This window comes from Bufo gargarizans, chromosome 1 (assembly GCF_014858855.1).
Source record: "Bufo gargarizans isolate SCDJY-AF-19 chromosome 1, ASM1485885v1, whole genome shotgun sequence".
NCBI classification, from domain to species: domain Eukaryota; kingdom Metazoa; phylum Chordata; class Amphibia; order Anura; family Bufonidae; genus Bufo; species Bufo gargarizans.
Genome location: NC_058080.1, coordinates 132,528,385 through 132,550,727, shown reverse-complemented (window position 1 = coordinate 132,550,727; position 22,343 = coordinate 132,528,385). Strand labels below are relative to the sequence as shown.

Below are 22,343 nucleotides of genomic sequence, written 5' to 3'. Positions count from 1 at the left end.
CCCACTGATCTAATAGTTATCCCCTATCCAGTGGATAGGGGATAAGTTTCCACAACCGGAATACCCCTTTAAGCTCTTATAGACCACATTGTAACTATGACTTCTGTTGGGTAAACTCTATTCCCTACAAATCCATGTAATATTTAGACCCCCTGTCAGGAGCTCCCAAGCTACTTGAGACCAGCACTGTACTGTCAGGCAGGACAGGGCACTTTCGAGCAGTAAGAGGGGCACAAAGGCACTTTCAGGCAGTATGGTAGGAGGCAGGATAAGGGGCACAAAGGCATTTTCAGGCAGTATGGCAAGATGAGGGGCACAGTGGCACTTTCAGACAATATGGTAGGATTCAGGGTGAGGGGCACAAGGGCACTTTAAGGCAGTATGGTAAGAGGCAGGGTAAGGGGCATAAGGGCAGTTATAGGCACTCCCTAAAAACACATCTTTTTAGGGTGGCCTATCACATCCCCTGATCTAACTCCTCTACATATATAGCCCATTTATCATTTCCGGAACCTGATCCTCCACCAAGCTCTCCACCGCACCCATGTACCCTCAAGCACTTCATATATCAGCTGGTGACTGGCTCATGCATCTACATATTTTCCCAAGCTGGCTGGACCATTGTACAAAACAAGCACTTTTGTGTCACCCCTATCTCCTCATAGATTGTAAGCTCTTGCGAGCAGGGTCCTCATTCCTCTTGTTGTAATTATTGACTTGTCTGTTGCTATGTTATTTATGAATGTTGTACATGAACTCCTGAACTGCAGAATATGTTGGTGCTATATAAATAAAGATTATTATATTATTATTAATGCAGGGTGGGGACGCAAGGGCACATTCAGGCAGTGTGGTAGGAGGCAGAATGAGGGGCATAAGGGCACATTCAGGCAGTGTGGTAGAAGGCAGGATGAGGGGCATAAGGGCACATTTATGGCAGTGTGGTAGGAGGCAGAATGAGGGGCATAAGGGCACATTCAGGCAGTGTGGTAGGAGGCAGGATAAGGGGCATAAGGGAACATTCAGGCAGTGTGGTAGGAGGCAGGATGAGGGGCATAAGGGCACATTCAGGCAGTGTGGTAGGAGGCAGGATGAGGGGCATAAGAGCACATTCAGGCAGTGTAGTAGGAGGCAGGATGAGGGGCATAAGGGCACATTCAGGCAGTGTAGTAGGAGGCAGGATGAGGGGCATAAAGGCACTTTCAGGCAGTGTGGTAGGAGGCAGGATAAGGGGCATAAGGGCATTCAGGCAGTGCGGTAGGAGGCAGGATGAGGGGCATAAGGGCACATTCAGGCAGTGCGGTAGAAGGCAGGATGAGGGGCATAAGGGCACATTCAGGCAGTGTGGTAAGAGGCAGGATGAGGGGCATAAGGGCACTTTCAGGCAGTGTGGTAGGAGGCAGGATGAGGGGCATAAGGGCACTTTCAGGCAGTGTGGTAGGAGGCAGGATGAGGGGCATAAGGGCACTTTCAGGCAGTGTGGTAGGAGGCAGGATGAGGGGCATAAGGGCACTTTCAGGCAGTGTGGTAGGGTACAGGGTGATATAAAAAAATAAAAAAAAGGACAGGAGGCAGCGCCTCATGTGTGGTGCTGTAAAGAAAACAGAATCCAAACAGAGTAAGTTGCGCTTACCGCAGGCCGTTGTGAGCAGTCACAACAGCTATATGTACTTCGCTGGTTAGTGCCAACCAGCACGCGGGATTTCTGTGCTGCTGCCTGAGTTCCTACCCGCACAGAGGAACCAGACGCCGGGATGAAGTAGATACAGAGAGAAGACAAAATTGAACTGCAATTGTGGCGGTGTTAGCAGGGTCTGAACACTTCGTAGGTATAAGTAGATATCTTTATTAACCGTCAACGCTTTTCAAGGGCGAACAGCCCCCTTCGTCAGGACAATAATACATAAAAGACGGGTGTAGCATACACTGTTTTAAAACAAAGTTTTTGGGCGCGCAGGCCGGGAAGGCGGGGGCAGTAAGGGGCGTGACTACCATAATTGACAACCATGATAGCGTGCACCCACTGATAAGGAACACTCCACTTTCGTTTGACTAAAATATAAACATAAAATTAAATAAATACATGAAATTAATTAAAATTATAGCAATTTCTAAAATCATGACAAAAAGAGAGAGAAGGGTGGGGGGATGGGGAGAATAGGTAGGGTACAGGGTGAAGGACACAAGGGCACTCTCAGGCAGTGTGGTAGGGTGCAGGGTGAGGGACACTTTCAGGCAGTATGGAAGGGTACAGGGTGAGGGGCACTAGGGCACTCTAAGGCAGTGTAGTAGGGTACAGGGTGAGGGTCACAAGGGCACTCTAAGGCAGTGTAGTAGGGGACAGGGTGAGGGACACTCTCAGGGAGTGTGGTAACGTACAGGGTGAGGGGCACTTTCAGGCAGTATGGTAGGGTACAAGATGAGGGAAACAAGCATTTTCAGGTAGTGTGGTAGGGTACAGGGTGAGAGGCCCTCTCAGGCAGTATGGAAGGGTACAGGGTGAAGGGCACTTTCAGGCAGTGTGGTAGGGTACAGGATAAGGGATACAAGGGCACTTTCAGGCAGTGTGGTAGGGTACAAGATGAGGGGCACTCTCAGGCAGTGTGTTAGAGTACAGGGTGAGAGGCACTCTCAGTCAGTGTGGTAGGATACAGGGTGAGGAGCTCTCTCAGGCAGTATGGAAGGGTACAGGGTGAGGGGCACTCTCAGGCAGTATGGAAGGATATAGGGTGAGGGGCACTCTCAGGCAGTATGGAAGGATATAGGGTGAGGGGCACTCTCAGGCAGTATGGAAGGATATAGGGTGAGGGGCACTCTCAGGCAGTATGGAAGGGTACAGGGTGAGGGGCACTTTCAGGCAGTGTGGTAGGGTACAGGATAAGGGACACAAGGGCACTTTCAGGCAGTGTGGTAGGGTCAGGGTAAAGGACCCTCTCAGGCAGTATGGAAGGGTACAGGGTGAGGGGCACTCTTAGGCATTATGGAAGGATACAGGGTGAGGGGCACTTTCAGGAAGTGTGGTAGGGTACAGGATAAGGGGCACAAGGGCACTTTCAGGCAGGATGGTAGGGTACAGGGTGAGGGGCACTTTTCAGGCAGTATTGTAGGGTACAGGATGAGAGACACAAGAGCATTTTCAGGCGGTGTCATAGGGTCAGGGTGAGGAGCCCTCTTAGGCAGTATGGAAGGGTACAGGGTGAGGGGCACTCTCAGGCTGTATGGAAGGGTCCAGGGTGAGGGGCACTCTCAGGCAGTATGGAAGGGTACAGGGTGAGGGGCACTCTCAGGCAGTTTGGTAGGGTACAGGATGAGGTGCACAAGGGCACTTTCAGACAGGGTGGTAGCCTACAGGGTGAGGGGCACTTTCAGGCAGTGTGGTAGGGTACAGGGTGAGAGGCACTCTCAGGCAGTATGGAAGGGTACAGGGTGAGGGGCACTTTCAGGCAGTGTGGTAGGGTACAGGATAAGGGACACAAGGGCACTTTCAGGCAGTGTGGTAGGGTCAGGGTAAGGGACCCTCTCAGGCAGTATGGAAGGGTACAGGGTGAGGGGCACTCTTAGGCATTATGGAAGGATACAGGGTGAGGGGCTCTTTCAGGAAGTGTGGTAGGGTACAGGATAAGGGGCACAAGGGCACTTTCAGGCAGGATGGTAGGGTACAGGGTGAGGGGCACTTTTCAGGCAGTATTGTAGGGTACAGGATGAGAGACACAAGAGCATTTGCAGGCGGTGTCGTAGGGTCAGGGTGAGGAGCCCTCTTAGGCAGTATGGAAGGGTACAGGGTGAGGGGCACTCTCAGGCTGTATGGAAGGGTCCAGGGTGAGGGGCACTCTCAGGCAGTATGGAAGGGTACAGGGTGAGGGGCACTTTCAGGCAGTTTGGTAGGGTACAGGATGAGGTGCACAAGGGCACTTTCAGACAGAGTGGTAGCCTACAGGGTGAGGGGCACTTTCAGGCAGTGTGGTAGGGTACAGGGTGAGAAGCACTCTCAGGCAGTATGGAAGGGTACAGGGTGAGTGGCACTAGGGCACTATAGTAGGGCACAGGATGAGGGGCACTCTCAGGCAGCGTGGTAGGGTACAGGGAGATGGGCACTTTCAGGCAGAATGGTAGGGTACAGGATGAGGGACACAAGAGCAATTTCAGGCAGTGTGATAGGGTACAGGGTGAGGGGCACTTTTTAGGCAGTATGGAAGGGTACAGGGTGAGGGACACTTTCAGGCAGTGGGGTAGGGTATAGGGTGAGGGACACTTTCAGGCAGTATGGTAGGTTATAGGGTGAGGGGCTTTTTCAGGCAGGGTGGTAGGGTACAGGGTGAGGGGCACTCTCACGCAGTATGGAAGGGTACAGGGTGAGGGACACTTTCAGGCAGTATGGTAGGTTATAGGGTGAGGGGCTTTTTCAGGCAGGGTGGCAGGTTACAGGGTGAGGGGCACTTTTCAGGCAGTATTGTAGGGTACAGGATGAGAGACACAAGAGCATTTTCAGGCGGTGTCGTAGGGTCAGGGTGAGGAGCCCTCTCAGGCAGTATGGAAGGGTCCAGGGTGAGGGGCACTTTCAGGCATTATGAAAGGGTACAGGGTGAGGGGCACTTTCAGGCAGTTTGGTAGGGTACAGGATGAGGTGCACAAGGGCACTTTCAGACAGGGTGGTAGCCTACAGGGTGAGGGGCACTTTCAGGCAGTGTGGTAGGGTACAGGGTGAGAAGCACTCTCAGGAAGTATGGAAGGGTACAGGGTGAGTGGCACTAGGGCACTATCAGGCAGTGTAGGAGGGCACAGGGTTAGGGGCACTCTCAGGCAGCGTGGTAGGGTACATGGTGAGGAGCACTTTCAGGCAGTGTGGTAGGGTACAGGGAGATGGGCACTTTCAGGCAGAATGGTAGGGTACAGGATGAGGGACACAAGAGCAATTTCAGGCAGTGTGATAGGGTACAGGGTGAGGGACACTTTCAGGCAGTATTGTAGGGTACAGGATGAGAGACACAAGAGCATTTTCAGGCGGTGTCGTAGGGTCAGGGTGAGGAGCCCTCTTAGGCAGTATGGAAGGGTACAGGGTGAGGGGCACTCTCAGGCTGTATGGAAGGGTCCAGGGTGAGGGGCACTCTCAGGCTGTATGGAAGGGTCCAGGGTGAGGGGCACTCTCAGGCTGTATGGAAGGGTCCAGGGTGAGGGGCACTCTCAGGCAGTATGGAAGGGTACAGGGTGAGGTGCACAAGGGCACTTTCAGACAGGGTGGTAGCCTACAGGGTGAGGGGCACTTTCAGGCAGTGTGGTAGGGTACAGGGTGAGAAGCACTCTCAGGCAGTATGGAAGGGTACAGGGTGAGTGGCACTAGGGCACTATAGTAGGGCACAGGGTGAGGGGCACTCTCAGGCAGCGTGGTAGGGTACATGGTGAGGAGCACTTTCAGGCAGTGTGGTAGGGTACAGGGAGATGGGCACTTTCAGGCAGAATGGTAGGGTACAGGATGAGGGACACAAGAGCAATTTCAGGCAGTGTGATAGGGTACAGGGTGAGGGACACTTTCAGGCAGTGGGGTAGGGTATAGGGTGAGGGACACTTTCAGGCAGTATGGTAGGTTATAGGGTGAGGGGCTTTTTCAGGCAGGGTGGCAGGTTACAGGGTGAGGGGCACTTTTCAGGCAGTATTGTAGGGTACAGGATGAGAGACACAAGAGCATTTTCAGGTGGTGTCGTAGGGTCAGGGTGAGGAGCCCTCTCAGGCAGTATGGAAGGGTCCAGGGTAAGGGGCACTTTCAGGCATTATGGAAGGGTACAGGGTGAGGGGCACTTTCAGGCAGTTTGGTAGGGTACAGGATGAGGGGCACTCTCAGGCAGTATGGAAGGGTACAGGGTGAGGGGCACACTGCTGCGGGGTGAGATGCCAGTCCACACTCCCAGCACCTGGATGTGCACATCCAGCAGAGCTCAGGCTGCTCCCAGGCAGCGGCAGCAGCTGCAGGACCCGCCCCTTCCCCCATCATCATTAGCAAATATTACCCTAAACACTTGCTCTTTACCTCCCTTCTCCCTGCAGGCATTGGAGAGGCCGCCTGTCAATCACACGACACCCTGCTCAGCTCGGCAGCAGCAGCTCAGCAGCCACAAGGAGACGAGCCCGGGGAAGGAAGGCAGAGATGGAGGAGGAGATGCAGCCAGCAGAGGAGGGGCCCTGCATCCCCAAAATCTACAAACAGAGGAGCCCCTACAGCGTCCTCAAGACCTTCTCCAACAAGAGGTCCCTGGCCCGGAGGTACGAAAGACCTACCATGGTGGAGATCCCACATCTGGGAGCATCTGCAGGGCACCACTTCCAGCACCATCCAGCAGCCTCCATCAGTGAGCAGCAGCAGCATCATTACCAGCAGGCGCACAGCTCCTATCAGAACGGGCCCATCCGAGCAGCCACCTCCACCTCCTCCCAGTGCCAGCAGAGGGGAGGTGCCCCAACTGGGCATCTGGGCTCCACCAACAGGTTCTGCCAGCAGTCCGCCAGTCAGGGCAATGTTGAACTCAGTACAGGTAGGTACCTCCCACCCTGACTATGAGCTTAGATTGTTGGGGTGCGTTTCTTTGCTGGGATGAGTTGAATTGCGTTTATGGACAATGGTTCAGGAACTTGGGGTGTAACTTGAGGTGATGTTTTTTGTGGGTAAGAACTTTGGTGCATTGGTTTGAAAAGGTATTACTATTCTGGGGAAGCTGGGTGGATGTGATCATGAGCTCCTAACGTCCATTGTGTGGTCCCTGGAATAATGAGGGTCTGCACCTCATATGCAGCATAAGTGGAGGGCCATTTGGGGTGCACCTTCTGTGGAGGTTCAGATGTCTGCACCTTATGTGGAGGGTGACTTGGGGGTGCGCCTCTAGTGGAGGTTCAGATGTCTGCACCTTATGTGAAGGGTGCCTCCTGTGGAGGTTCAGATGTCTGCACCTTATGTGGAGGGTGCCTCCTGTGGAGGTTCAGATGTCTGCACCTCATGTGGAGGGTGATTTGGGGTGCGCCTCCTGTGGAGGTTCAAATGTGTGCACCTCATGTGGAGGGTGATTTGTGGTGCTCTTCTGGAGGTGGTTCAGATGTCTGCACCTCCTATGGAGGACCTTATGTGGAGGGTGCCTCCTGTGGAGGTTCAGATGTCTGCACCTTATGTGGAGGGTGCCTCCTGTGGAGGTTCAGATGTCTGCACCTTATGTGGAGGGTGCCTCCTGTGGAGGTTCAGATGTCTGCACCTTATGTGGAGGGTGCCTCCTGTGAAGGTTCAGACATCTGCACCTTATGTGGAGTGTGATTTTGGGGTGCACCTCCTGTGAAGGTTCAGATGTGTGCACCTCATGTGGAGGGTGATTTGGGGTGGCTTCTGGAGGAGGTTCAGATGTCTGCACCTCATGTGGAGGACCTTTTGTGGAGGGTGACTTGGGGTGTGCATCTGGTGGAGGTTCAGATGTCTGCACCTCATGGGCAGGGGCAGTTGCAGTGCACTTCTTCCTGATAGTTAAGTGTGCCTCATGTGGAGCATTTTCTATAAAGTTAGGGTGCCTCCTATGTCCCCATCTATTTGGACTGGAGGTCAGGAATTGTAGGATAATCCAGAAGCCATTGTCCGTTACCTGGATTAGGTGCCATCCTCCGTCCTGCTCTTGCCTTTCCTCCGTATAACAGGTTTGCCTTGGTTTAGAAGTTAACTTTCCTGAAGTTGTATCACTTCTCAGTGCTGCATTATGGTGTTTCAGTGTGTACAGGACTGAGCATGATGGAGGCTCCTGATCATTACACATAGAGGAATTATAGCTTCATGAATGTGAAGATGACCTTGAGTTTACAGATATCATGTGTCGTTGTACACCTCTAAGCCCCATAAGTTACCTCATGGAGAAAAAAGAACATAATACTGATATTTTTAGTATGAGAAATGTTTAATATCTCTAGATTATAAACATAAAAATGCATGTTTTCTGCATCATAATAATAATAAAAAATACATGTAATTTGCTTAGTACTAATACATGTATTCTGCATAATAGTAATAATAACAAAAACAAGCTGCATAATAATAATAATAAAAAAAGTGTGTATTTTGTATAAATGATGTTACTAATAATTATATATATTCTACATAATAACAATAATGAGAATAATAATAATAAATGCATATATAATAATAATAAGGCATGCTGCATAATATTAATAATAATAAATGTGTGTATTCTGTATAATAATGATGTTAATAATTATATTCTACATAATACTAGTAATAAATGCAATTACAGTAATAAATGTATCCATGTATATAAACAATATATAATCTATAGATTTGTTGTCTGTTAAAATCTGATTTTCGGCTGTTGCTCCCTGTTGTCAGCCGTTTCAGACTTATTGTTCTTCATTGTGATTATTGACAAGAAGTCCAGAAGAATGTCTGTCCTACTGCCGTAGAATGTCACCACATGTCACATGTCTCCAGCCCTGAGAACATTCAGAAGCATTTCCATGCATGCAGTATGAGGAAAGAACACAGTCAAGTCCCATTATTATGACCACCAGCTAATCTCCAGTGTAACCCGCGTATGCAGCATGGACAGCAGCTAGACGGGCTGGGAGTGACCCAGTAAGGTCCTGGTAGGTTGTCACAGGTATCTGTAGCCATGCTGACTGTAGTGCATCCCACGGCTGCTGGAGGTGCGTGGAGGAGGATGCATAGAGCAAACATGACAATTAAGGTGGTCCCACAGATGCTCAATTGGGTTCAAGTCTCAGGAATTAGGGGGCCAGGGTAGTACTGGGAAATCTTGGTCTTGCTTTTCCAACCAATGTCAGACATGTCTAGCCATGTGACATATTGCATTGTCTTGTTGGAACATCCCATCCACCTTATGGAAGACAATCAGCATGTATGGGTGTGCCTGATCTGCAAGGATGGATTTATACCCAAACTGGTTGAGAGCGCTTTCCACATGAATGAGTGGGCCAGAGAATGCCCCTGACCATAACACTGCCACCACCAGCTTGTGTCTTTCCAGCAATGGTTGCGGGTCTTTGTTCTCTGATGTTCCTCGCCTGACACGCCAACGTCCATCCATTCGATGAAGCAGAAAATGTCACTCATCGGAGAAGGCAACCCTTTGTAATGAGTGAAGGCCCTATTCTGATACTGCCATGTAAATTAAAGACTCTGATGCAGCTTCATTAGCAGAGGTGCGGTGACCATCCATCTTCTTTGGAGCCCCATACGCTATAGGGGTCACTGAACTGTTGTTTTAGACGTACGTCTGGTAGCCCCCTGGTTCATTTTGGCGGTGAGCTTCTCCACTGTTGCGTGTCGGTCCACTCTTGTGCACCTTTGTAGCCAACATTCACCTTTCATATCAGTGGCTTGTGGTGCTCTGCTGTTTCCTTGTCACTTATTCACAATGGTGCCATTTGTCCTCTCACGATACACTTTCACCACAGCAGCGCAGGAACAGTTCACAAACTGCGCAGTCTCAGAAATACTGTCACCATTGGCCTGAAAGACAATTATCGTCCCTTTTTTGCAACTTTGATAAATCGCCTCTTTTACCCATGACAGCAACGAGAGATATGTGTGCAGACAGCCTATCACACACCTTCTGTTCCCACCAGGCCAGCTCACCACATGTGATTAATGAATCCCAGCAGCTGTGTCTTTGCAATATAAATTTATTCCAGATATGTCCTACAACCAGGGTGCGTTTCGGCAAACATGCCTTCATCAACACTTGTTGATGAAGGCATGTTTGCCGAAACACCTCCTGGTTGTAGGACATATCTGGAATACATTTATATCACAAAGACACAGCTGCTGGGATTCATTAATCAATTGATTGTGGAGTTTTCTCCTTCTTCCGAGCAGCGTGCACTGAGTAAGTGCTGACCAGCTCTATCCTTTAGCTCACTACATGTGACTTCCTTCATGAGCTACACACTGCTGACATCAAAGTGGGAAGTGGTCATAATAATGTGGCTCGACTGTGTATATTTATATATATACAGTCAGGTCCATAAATATTGGGACATCGACACAATTCTAACATTTTTGGCTCTATACACCACCACAATGGTTTTGAAATGAAACGAACAAGATGTGCTTTAACTGCAAACTGTCAGCTTTAATTTGAGGGTATTTACATCCAAATCAGGTGAACGGTGTAGGAATTACAACAGTTTGCATATGTGCCTCCCACTTGTTAAGGGACCAAAAGTAATGAGACAGAATAATAATCATAAATCAAACTTTTACTTTTTAATACTTGGTTGCAAATCCTTTGCAGTCAATTACAGCCTGAAGTCTGGAACGCATAGACATCACCAGACGCTGGGTTTCATCCCTGGTGATGCTCTGCTAGGCCTCTACTGCAACTGTCTTCAGTTCCTGCTTGTTCTTGGGGCATTTTCTATTCAGTTTTGTCTTCAGCAAGTGAAATGCATGCTCAATCGGATTCAGGTCAGGTGATTGACTTGGCCATTGCATAACATTCCACTTCTTTCCCTTAAAAAACCCTTTAGTTGCTTTTTCAGTATGCTTTGGGTCATTGTCCATCTGCACTGTGAAGCGCTGTCCAATGAGTTCTGAAGCATTTGGCTGAATGTGAGCAGATAATATTGCCCGAAACCGTTCAGAATTCATCCTGCTGCTTTTTTCAGCAGTCACATCATCAATAAATACAAGAGAACCAGTTCCATTGGCAGCCATACATGCCCACGCCATGACACTACCACCACCATGCTTCACTGATGAGGTGGTATGCTTAGGATCATGAGCAGTTCCTTTCCTTCTCCATACTCTTCTCTTCCCATCACTCTGGTACAAGTTGATCTTGGTCTCATCTGCCCATAAGATGTTGTTCCAGAACTGTGAAGGCTTTTTTAGATGTCGTTTGGCAAACTCTAATCTGGCCTTCCTGTTTTTGAGGCTTACCAATGGTTTACATCTTGTAGTGAACCCTCTGTATTCACTCTGGTGAAGTCTTCTCTTGATTGTTGACTTTGACACACATACACCTACCTCCTGGAGAGTGTTCTTGATCTGGCCAACTGTTGTGAAGGGTGTTTTCTTCACCAGGGAAAGAATTCTTCGGTCATCCACCACAGTTGTTTTCCGCTGTCTTCCGGGTCTTTTGGTGTTGCTGAGCTCACCAGTGCGTTCCTTCTTTTTAAGAATGTTCCAAACAGTTGTTTTGGCCACGCCTAATGTTTTTGCTATATCTCTGATGGGTTTGTTTTGTTTTTTCAGCCTAATGATGGCTTGCTTCACTGATAGTGACAGCTCTTTGGATCTCATCTTGAGAGTTGACAGCAACAGATTCCAAATGCAAATAGCACACTTGAAATTAACTCTGGACCTTTTATCTGCTCATTGTAATTGGGATAATGAGGGAATAACACCCACCTGGCCATGGAACAGCTGAGAAGCCAATTGTCCCATTACTTTTGGTCCCTTAACAAGTGGGAGGCACATATGCAAACTGTTGTAATTCCTACACCGTTCACCTGATTTGGATGTAAATACCCTCAAATTAAAGCTGACAGTCTGCAGGTAAAGCACATCTTGTTTGTTTCATTTCAAATCCATTGTGGTGGTGTATAGAGCCAAAAATGTTAGAATTGTGTCGATATCCTAATATTTATGGACCTGACTGTATATATATTTATATATTATATTACCGTCCAACGTAGACAGAGCCATTAGTAATGAGCGGCATGACAAAAATCATTACATTGAGTGGTCTGCTACAGAAGTTCTGTTCAATTTGAGCATTAACCCCCGTGTTGCCAGGTAGTTCTAAACCATTTTGCAAGTTGAATGCCATTTTGATCTGAAATAAGTGGTTATTTTGGCTTCTTTTCACATATGAATATGATATTATGCTAAGTTCATGCCCCTCATTTAGTGATTATCTTCCACCATCTATACATACAGTGGAGCGCAGGTAATTCACCAGCGGCTGCAGTGCTGAAGAATGGTTTTCCCTAATCTAATTAATAGTCACAGCAGTAAGAGAAGTACATTTTTGTTCCCGCCATTCATTCCTTGGATTAGATTTAGCTACTGGGTGAACAATTCAGTCGTCCACGTCCCCTCCCGACAGGCGCTGATGTATGATCCAGCAGAGCCTTGGTGGATGTGGTTACACGTATATCTGATATATTCTGTATCTTCTTCTGTGGAGTGGTCAGACCACACCTAGTGGACAGCTGTGATATTAACCAGAGGACATGTCATCCAGGTTGTACCATCTGCGTCTTCTCTGAAGGATGCAGAATACAAAATCCATCGTAGATGATACATTTTACACAATTATTTATTCAGAGATCAATCATTCAGGTCCATGATTCGAGTTCTGATATCAGGGGCCTCCCAGCAAATATATGCCCTTCAGCTTAGTAATAGGTGTCACTTTCCCAGCCTGAGGGAACCTGGACGGAGGGTAAAGGGATTAACCAACCCTTAAATTTTGACTTCTGTGCTAATACTTCCCGAGTCTTCCTTTAGTTACTGTATCCTCCAGTGATGATGTTTCAACGTGGCCATGTAACCACTGCAGCCAGACACTGGTTAAGGGGGTGACCTCAGTGATGTCTGGTGCAACCAGTGACTGGCTGCAGCGGTCACTTGTCTATGTCAAAGCATCATCGACTGGAAAGCAGGCTACAGAGACATGAGGATCGGGGAGATCCCAGGACCTATCTTGGGGATAGGTCATCAGTATTAAACATCCGGACAAACCCTTTCATATCTCACTTAGACGTGCTTTCTAGTTCTTGTGGATAAAGTGTGTCCCACTTTAAAAGGGGTTCTCCGGGCTTTTAATATTGATCACCTCTTCTTAGGATAGGTCATCAATATCAGATCGGTCCGACACCCTGCACCCCCACCGATCAGCTGTATGAACGGAAAGCGTGCGCAGTGTGCACGGGCCGTCTCCCATCTCTCCTCTTGCTCCTGAGCTGTAGTAGAAAGGACACACCCATGAGCTGTCATCCTAAAATAAATCTAGCAAAGCCACTGGAACAAGGAATTGGGCGATCTCTGGCTCCATATGTGGCACAGGGCTAGTTCTAGCTTTGTTAGAGCTTGTTGTGTACTGTTTCAGGTCTGATTTTCACTTTTTACATTACTCATGGGAAAACCCCTTTAAAGGAAAGTCAAGGAAGCAGGTTATGACTGGAAAGTCTTATTGGTTGTAGGCTTCCTTCTGGTCCCTTCAGGGTAACTGACCTGATGTTCAGTTACTGTATCTACCTCATAAATCAGCTGCACACGTCAGATGCCGGGAGATGTCCAGGACAATAGGTAAGTTTCATCTGGGGGTATCTGTGTTTGTCTCTTTCTGGAGGTCCAGTGTCAGCCGCTGTAGATGGGATCTAAGGCAGTTTCACACTTGTACTTAGGATCCGGCAGGCTTAAAGGGGTTGTCTCATTTTAATAAATAGTATTTATTATGAAGAGAAAGTTAATACAAGGCACTTACTAGTGTATCGCGATTGTCCATATTGCCTCCTTTGCTGGCTTGATTCATTTTTCCATCACAATATACACTGCTTGTATCTAGGGGGTTATGACCACCCTGCAATCCAACAGTGGTGGTCGTGCTTGCACACTATAGGAAAAGGCGGTAGCCTATGTGCAGTCCCATGATCCTGGCCACCAGAGAGGCCGGCACTTTTTCCTGCAGTGTGCAAACACGACCACCACTGATGGATTGCAGGGTGGTCGTAACCATAGAAACAAGCAGTGTATAATGTGATGAAAAAATGAATCCAGCCAGCAAAGGAGGCAATATGGACAATCGCAATACATTAGTAAGTGTCTTGTATTAGCTTTGTCTACATGATACATGCCACTTGCTGAAGTGAGACAGCGCCATTAAACGTCGTCGTCCAGCACCATTATCTATAATGGGGACCGGCAGAGATCCAGCTGCAACCCGGCAAATATGCCAACAATCAGCTGGTAGGAAACCACAGCCCTAAGACTGGCACTCTAGGGTAAAATCAGTGCCTGGCACTTTGAGGGGCAGCTGTCATTTGTGGTGGCACCTGAGGTTGAAGCAGTGATAAGCAGGCACTTATCAAAGTACCCACTTTTAACAGATCGTTTCCTCTCAAGAAGGTTCACTATAATAGCTAGTTGGTTTTACCTATTACATTCTCAAATGATAAGGGGTTCATGTTTATCACAGTTTTCTATGAAGAAGAAATGGAGATTCACTTCCCAATGTGCAGATTTTGCCAAAATCCTGTAAATACTGTATTTTTCGCTTAATAAGACGCACCCCAGTTTTTAGGAAAATAAAAATATATTTTTCATCAGGCCTCATATCAGATCAGACCCCCATATCAGGACCTCACATCAGACTTCCATGCTAAACCCCCTCAGACATCAGATCAGACCTCCATGTCAGACCTCCATCAGACCTCAGATCAGAGATCTGCTTTGTCACTCTGCAGAAGTCGCGCTCCCTTGTCTGTCACCTGACTGTATACAGTGTCAGGTCATAACGCGCACCATACATCCTGAAGCTGTACACTGTATGCATTGCAGCGTGGCCCCAGGGAAGAAGACTAGGGAGGGTGAGTACAGCACTCGCATTACTTTACTCCCTGCACCTACTGCATACTAGTGAGAGCTTCCATAATGGAATTGCTCACTAGTATTTGCTTTTTTAGACACCCTAACCTCCCCCCCCCCCCCCCCACTTTGGGGGGGAGGGGGGAAAGTGCGTCTTGTCAAATGAAACATACAATATATTTGTTCTAATCTGGCTATAATTTAGAACATCCCATTATACAAATTTACTCCCACATCCAGATGTGTGCGAGACAAAGTCCAGGGTGCTTTTAGCCTTGAGACCCTTAGTCTTCAGGCGATATTTCTGGTGTAGAGGGGTCTCTAATGCCAGATGTAAGGTAGCTATCCTGTAAGTCAGTGTTCGGCCTTTTGAACAGGCCTTGAGACATGACTTGGAAAATAAATAAGCCAGCACCTCATCTGCAGACAGCTGCTTCGGGGTGATTGCCCCTCATCAGTGCAGAGCAGAGAGTACTGGCTTAACTGGGTGAGGGGTGAGAGGACTAAGTCAGGATTCGGGGGATACTATCTCTTATGGATTACTATATCTCCTTATGTCTGATGTAGTAATTCTTTCTGAGAAAGGATAATTTATATTATAACTTGTAGAAATGAATGACATTCAGCTCTTTAGAAAAACATAGGTCTTTAAAAAATAAAAGGATATATGTATATTACATGACGATCAACCAATCATCATACTTTCACTATGTCTGTATGTTGTATTATGTATAATGTATACGTATAAAGTATATATATATATATATATATATATATATATATATACAGTACAGACCAAAAGTTTGGACACACCTTCTCATTCAGAGTTTTCTTTATTTTTATGACTATGAAAATTGTAGATTCACACTGAAGGCATCCAAACTATGAATTAACACATGTGGAATTATATACATAACAAAAAAGTGTGAAACAACTGAAAATATGTCATATTCTAGGTTCTTCAAAGTAGCCACCTTTTGCTTTGATTACTGCTTTGCACACTCTTGGCATTCTCTTGATGAGCTTCAAGAGGTAGTCACCTGAAATGGTTTTCACTTCACAGGTGTGCCCTGTCAGGTTTAATACGTGGGATTTCTTGCCTTATAAGTGGGGTTGGGACCATCAGTTGCGTTGTGGAGAAGTCAGGTGGATACACAGCTGATAGTCCTACTGAATAGACTGGTAGAATTTGTATTAGGGCAAGAAAAAAGCAGCTAACTAAAGAAAAACGAGTGGCCATCATTACTTTAAGAAATGAAGGTCAGTCAGTCCGAAAAATTGGGAAAACTTTGAAAGTGTCCCCAAGTGCAGTCACAAAAACCATCAAGCGCTACAAAGAAACTGCCTCACATGCGGACCGCCCCAGGAAAGGAAGACCAAGAGTCACCTCTGCTGCGGAGAATAAGTTCATCCGAGTCACCAGCCTCAGAAATCGCAGGTTAACAGCAGCTCAGATTAGAGACCAGGTCAATGCCACACAGAGTTCTAGCAGCAGACACATCTCTAGAACAACTGTTAAGAGGAGACTGTGTGAATCAGGCCTTCATGGTAGAATATCTGCTAGGAAACCACTGCTAAGGACAGGCAATGAAGTGAAAACCATTTCAGGTGACTACCTCTTGAAGCTCATCAAGAGAATGCCAAGAGTGTGCAAAGCAGTAATCAAAGCAAAAGGTGGCTACTTTGAAGAACCTAGAATATGACATATTTTCAGTTGTTTCACACTTTTTTGTTATGTATATAATTCCACATGTGTTAATTCATAGTTTGGATGCCTTCAGTGTGAATCTACAATTTTCATAGTCATGAAAATAAAGAAAACTCTGAATGAGAAGGTGTGTCCAAACATTTGGTCTGTTCTGTATAGATATATAATACAAACCGGATTCCAAAAAAGTTGGGACACTATACAAATCGTGAATAAAAACTGAATGCAATGATGTGGAGGTGCCAACTTCTAATATTTTATTCAGAATAGAACATAAATCACGGAACAAAAGTTTAAACGTTTAAATGTACCATTTTAAAGGAAAAATATGTTGAATCAGAATTTCATGGTGTCAACAAATCCCCCAAAAGTTGGGACAAGGCCATTTTCACCACTGTGTGGCATCTCCCCTTCTTCTTACAACACTTTTACAACAGACGTCTGGGGACCGAGGAGACCAGTTTCTCAAGTTTAGAAATAGGAATGCTCTCCCATTCTTGTCTAATACAGGCCTCTAACTGTTCAATCGTCTTGGGCCTTCTTTGTTGCACCTTCCTCTTTATGATGCGCCAAATGTTCTCTATAGGTGAAAGATCTGGACTGCAGACTGGCCATTTCAGTACCCGGATCCTTCTCCTACGCAGCCATGATGTTGTGATTGATGCAGAATGTGGTCTGGCATTATCTTGTTGAAAAATGCAGGGTCTTCCCTGAAAGAGATGACGTCTGGATGGGAGCATATGTTGTTCTAGAACCTGAATATATTTTTCTGCATTGATGGTGCCTTTCCAGACATGCAAGTTGCCCATTCCACACGCACTCATGCAACCCCATACCATCAGAGATGCAGGCTTTTGAACTGAGCGTTGATAACAACTTGGGTTGTCCTTGTCCTCTTTGGTCCGGATGACATGGCGTCCCAGATTTCCAAAAAGAACTTCGAATCGTGACTCGTCTGACCACAGAACAGTCTTCCATTTTGCCACACTCCATTTTAAATGATCCCTGAGCTTGTGGATCTTGCTTAGAAATGGCTTCTTCTTTGCACTGTAGAGTTTCAGCTGGCAACGGCGGATGGCACGGCGGTGGATTGTGTTCACTGACAATGGTTTCTGGAAGTATTCCTGAGCCCATTCTGTGATTTCCTTTACAGTAGCATTCCTGTTTGTGGTGCAGTGTCGTTTAAGGGCCCGGAGATCACGGGCATCCAGTATGGTTTTATGGCCTTGACCCTTACGCACAGAGATTGTTCCAGATTCTCTGAATCTTTGGATGATGTTATGCACAGTTGATGATGATAGATGCAAAGTCTTTGCAATTTTTCGCTGGGTAACACCTTTCTGATATTGCTCCACTATCTTTCTGCGCAACATTGTGGGAATTGGTGATCCTCTACCCATCTTGGCTTCTGAGAGACACTGCCACTCTGAGAAGCTCTTTTTATACCCAATCATGTTGCCAATTGACCTAATTAGTGTTAATTGGTCTTTCAGGTCTTCGTTATGCTCAAATTTAATTTTTCCAGCCTCTTATTGCTACTTGTCCCAACTTTTTGGGGATTTGTTGACACCGTGAAAATTTGAATCAACGTATTTTTCCTTTAAAATGATACATTTACTCGGATTAAACATTTGATCTGTCATCTACGTTCTATTACAAATAAAATATTCACATTTGCCATCTCCACATCATTGCATCTCCACATCATTGCATTCAATTTTTATTCACAATTTGTTTAGTGTCCCAACTTTTTGAGAATCCGGTTTGTATGTATATAATATATATATATAATAAATAATATATATATATATATTAAATAATATATATATTATAAATAATATATATATGTTATTATATATAAAGCTGTGTGTATGTCCGCTAAAGGAATCCGCACCGTCGCATTTACAATCACAAGATTTGGCACACTGGTACATCGGGTGTCCGGGAACGATTTAGACCGGGTCTCAGCTCTCTAGCACGTACTGTTCCTGAGATATTTTAAAAAAAAATGCAAATAAGGCATATCACATGTCCTTTATCAGCCAATACAAGCTTGCAGGTCCTTAGTCTCCACATACACACAGTTTTACACCAGGTTTCCATAACAACCCAGCCATTTTTCTTCACTGCGCTGTGGATGACACTGTTAAGGGAGCGGAGTGCTGTGGAGGTCACAGTTCAACGGCAGGTAGAGTGGCCATTCAGGCCACCCTCAAAAGACGAACGTAAAAACCCAGCCCCCAGGTCCCGCTAAGCCACGTTCCTTCCATGCCGCAGCCGACAGGGATTGAAAAAATGAAGGTAAAAATCTACTTCTGTCAGCTGCAGGGGTGGGAGAGAGGGTGACTTATTCTCCCTGCAGCTTACACTTAGACAGTACAGTGCTGCTGTCTGAGAGTGAGCTGTTCCAAAGAACATCCCTGTGTTCGTCTAAGCCATGCGCCGAACGGAGGACAGGGAGTCTGAAAGCCGGACTGTCCGGCCTAAAACTGGACCTCTGGCCACCCTAGGGGAAGGCTGCTGTAGAGGCCACTGTTAAGGGGACAGGGTGTTGTGGAAATCACTGTTAAGGAGATGGGGTACTATGGAGGTCACTAATAAAGGGGTGGCCGCTGTGGAGGTCACTGTTAAAGGGGCAAGCTGCTGTGGAGGTCACTGTTAAGGGGGCAGGATGCTGTCGAGGTCACTATTAAAGGGACGGGCTGCTGTTGAAGTCACTGATAAGGGAGCGGGATGCTGTGGAGGTCACTGTTAAAGGAGCGGGTGCTGTGAAGGTCTCTGTTAAGGGGACAGGGAACTGTGGAGGTCACATTTTAAGGAAACAGAGCTCTGTAGAGGTTACTGTTAAGGGGGCGGGTTATTGTGGAGATGGGCTACTGTGGAGGTCACTAATAGGGGGCGGCCGCTGTGGAGGTCATGGTTAAAGGGGAGGGTGCTGTGGATGTTACTGTTAAGGGGGCAGGCCACTGTGGAGGTCACTTTTAAAGAGGCGGGGTACTGTAGATGTCAATGTTATAGTGGATATGATATCTTTTAATGACACACAAACATTAAATGAAATAGATTAAATATACCCGTGGGAAGCCTGGTCCTTCAGCTAGTAATATATATATATATATATATATATATATATATACACCCTAGTATGTTTATTGCTTGTACTCTGGGGTGTACAGTGTGCATCAGGTACTGTAAAGCCTTTGAGGTGGGATTCTGTTAGCATAGACCAAGTTCGTACGGTGTATTTTTCTGTCAGAAACCCCCCCCATGGATTTGCAGTTTGAATGTGCTGCAGATCTGCACCTTTTAATAGGAATCATCTGTGTGCAGTAGCCTGCTGCGATTTACGTATCAGAATCTGCTTCAATAAATAACGTGTGGCTTTTTATGCAAAATTAGAATCCATACAGAAAAATCTGCCGGCGTAGGAACGGCAACGCAGTTCTCATTGAAAACAGTACACATGCACATCCCAGCACTGAAAAATGTGCCAAAATCCATGTGACATTTCATCTCAGTGAACATACCCTTACAAATTACTTCCAGTATATTCTAACAGTAGTGTGTCTGTACGGCTGGGTTCACATCACGTTTTTCCTGTCCGTTTAACGTATACAAAAATCTTAGATGTTAAACGGATGCCTCAGACTAATACTAAACCGTGGCATCCGTTCCCCATAGAGTTCCAATGTAAAAAAAAACGTATACTTTTTTTATCATTGTAAAACGTTTTTGTATCCTCTTTTTCCTAACATGTACATAAAACGTGATGTGAACCCATCCTAATATGAACAGCCTGGTGTTTTATGTAGTATGTATGGAATTACTAGTATATAGACTATAGCCACTAGTTACTGTATAGCACCCAGAATCACTGCAGCAGTGTCTGTACTCTATATCCATATGTTGTAGATGTGCTTCTATCCCTAATACAAGGAACGATACAACATTCGTCCATGGAGAGTGTTTATTGATATAGAGTCTGACGTACTGATAAAGCCGTTTTTCAGATTCTTTTAATTCATTGTTCTTCCGTGTCAGATTATCGACTATGCCCAATTGTTTTGATTGGATACGTCGTAGTACAGAATGATCCCTGAGCTTCTTCAAGCATCAGAGTAGTTTATTCTCCATTGTTCGGGAGACTATACAGAGCTCTTCTTGAAGATAGTTAAAAGGGTTTTCCGAGATTCAAATACTGATGACCTATCCTCTGGATAGGTCATGGGTATCTGATCAGTGGGGATCCATCACCTGGGTCCCCCGCCAATCAGCTGTTTGAGAAGGCACTGACGCCCTTGCAAGCACCACATCCTTCTCGCAGCTCACCAAGCACTGCGCCATACATTGTATAGCGGCTGTGCTTGGTATCGCGGCTCAGCCCCATTCTCTTCTACTTCAGTACAGATATACAGAACTATATAAAATCTTTGGTAGCAAGGTTGGGAAAAATGAACAACAAAAAAAGATAATATTCTGAAATGTATTTAAAGGGGGTCTTCACTTCAGACAACCCCTACTTGCTAGAAGAGTTTCTTGAAAATAAGCAAATCACAGGCTGTCCACCTGATGGGACCAGCAGAGATCAGCTGTACTCTGTAAGCCAGTTTCCCCACAGCACCACCACAGGAGAAGAGAAATTAAGCATTGCGCAGTATCCATCCAAATCAACTGGTTGTTTGTGTAATGATGGGCAAAACAGGTCCACCAGAGTGAGATATGCTCTTTGCAATCACTCTCCACACTAGTCGAGAGATGAGGATCCCGTCAGAGGACTTCGTCCATTATTTAACTAATAGGGTTTAAAAAATAGCTTTTCTAAGGCTAGCTTCAGACCTGTGGTAAAGCCATCTTGCATATGTTCCAGCAGAGAAACAGCCTGCCAGAGTTCACAGGATCCGGCACAGCCTAAGTAGCCTAAACTGAACAACACCTTTAAAGGGGTTCTGCAGTTTGTTTAAATTGATGTTCTATCCTCTGGATAGATCATCAGCATCTGATCCGCGGGGGTCCGACACCTGGGACCCCTGCCGATCAGCTGTTTGAGAAGGCAGTGGCGCTAGCAGTAGCACCGCGGCCTTCTCACTGTTTACCGCTGGCCCAGTGACGTCACGACTAGTATCAACTGGCCTGGGCAGGGCTAATGTCCATTCAAGTGAACAGAGCTTAATACCTTCTCAAACAGCTGATCAGAGGGGGTCCCGGGTAAAAAAAAAATGCAGAACCATTTTAATGTTTTTCATCCTAAATTCTGAAATGTTGCAATAATAATAATTATGCTATTGTTTATAATGTATATCCTTCAAAGAATGATCACTTCAAAACTTCCAGGGGTGAACATCCCAAGATGACTGCATTATTTAGACCCCTGCTAACCATCTTCATGGGTTATGGACGACCCAAGAACTATCTTAATGTTGTCCATTCTATGTATAACTGCTCCGAACCGCCTTCAGATACCCTTTCCACTTTCAGCAGAGAGGTCTTTAGAAACATGATCTGCGCTCTTTGATTTGTCATGTTTTTTTCTCCTTACACGGTTGGGTAAAAAAAATCCATGCGGATGCGGTGCAGCATGTCAATTTATGCTGCAGATTTCCACTGTGGACTTCACTATTTTCAATGCATAGGGTGAATTCTAAAAAACAAAACTGAAAAAAAGTGGCCTAAACGGGTGGAAATGCTCCAAACCCAGACACTGTAGCGTGTCTATAACCGGGGGAGCAATTCCTCCGCATGTGGTCCGCAGACAACGGCAATCCCCCAGCAAAAAATGCATACAATGGAGGATGCCGGGGCGGACCGCATGCACCACAAGGACATCTTACACAAAATGATACATTGTGCAGATGAAAAAATATACATACACACAAATCACTGCAGAAAATGCACCAAAATGATACGCAACTGACAATACTAGCCAATTCCTCAGGCTGATGTTAATTTCTAGCATTGTTCAGACCCTGTTCACACACCACAGGCGTTTTAGTGGTAGGACCCCATGCTTGCTGAGACACAGTGACGTGGTGCATGAGGGGCTCCGAT

The 22,343-nt window shown here is 46.3% G+C and overlaps 1 protein-coding gene across 1 annotated transcript in view; it reads left to right on the top strand.

Moving 5' to 3' along the window:
- Window positions 1-6,088: 6,088 nt before the first annotated feature.
- The window catches only part of BEND4 (BEN domain containing 4), a 133,040-nt gene continuing 116,785 nt past the window's right edge, over window positions 6,089-22,343 (top strand). The window contains exon 1 of the mRNA XM_044292289.1: window positions 6,089-6,524. Within this exon, the coding sequence (XP_044148224.1) occupies window positions 6,140-6,524 (385 nt within the window). The 5' untranslated portion in view covers window positions 6,089-6,139. The remainder of the gene's footprint in view (window positions 6,525-22,343) is intronic.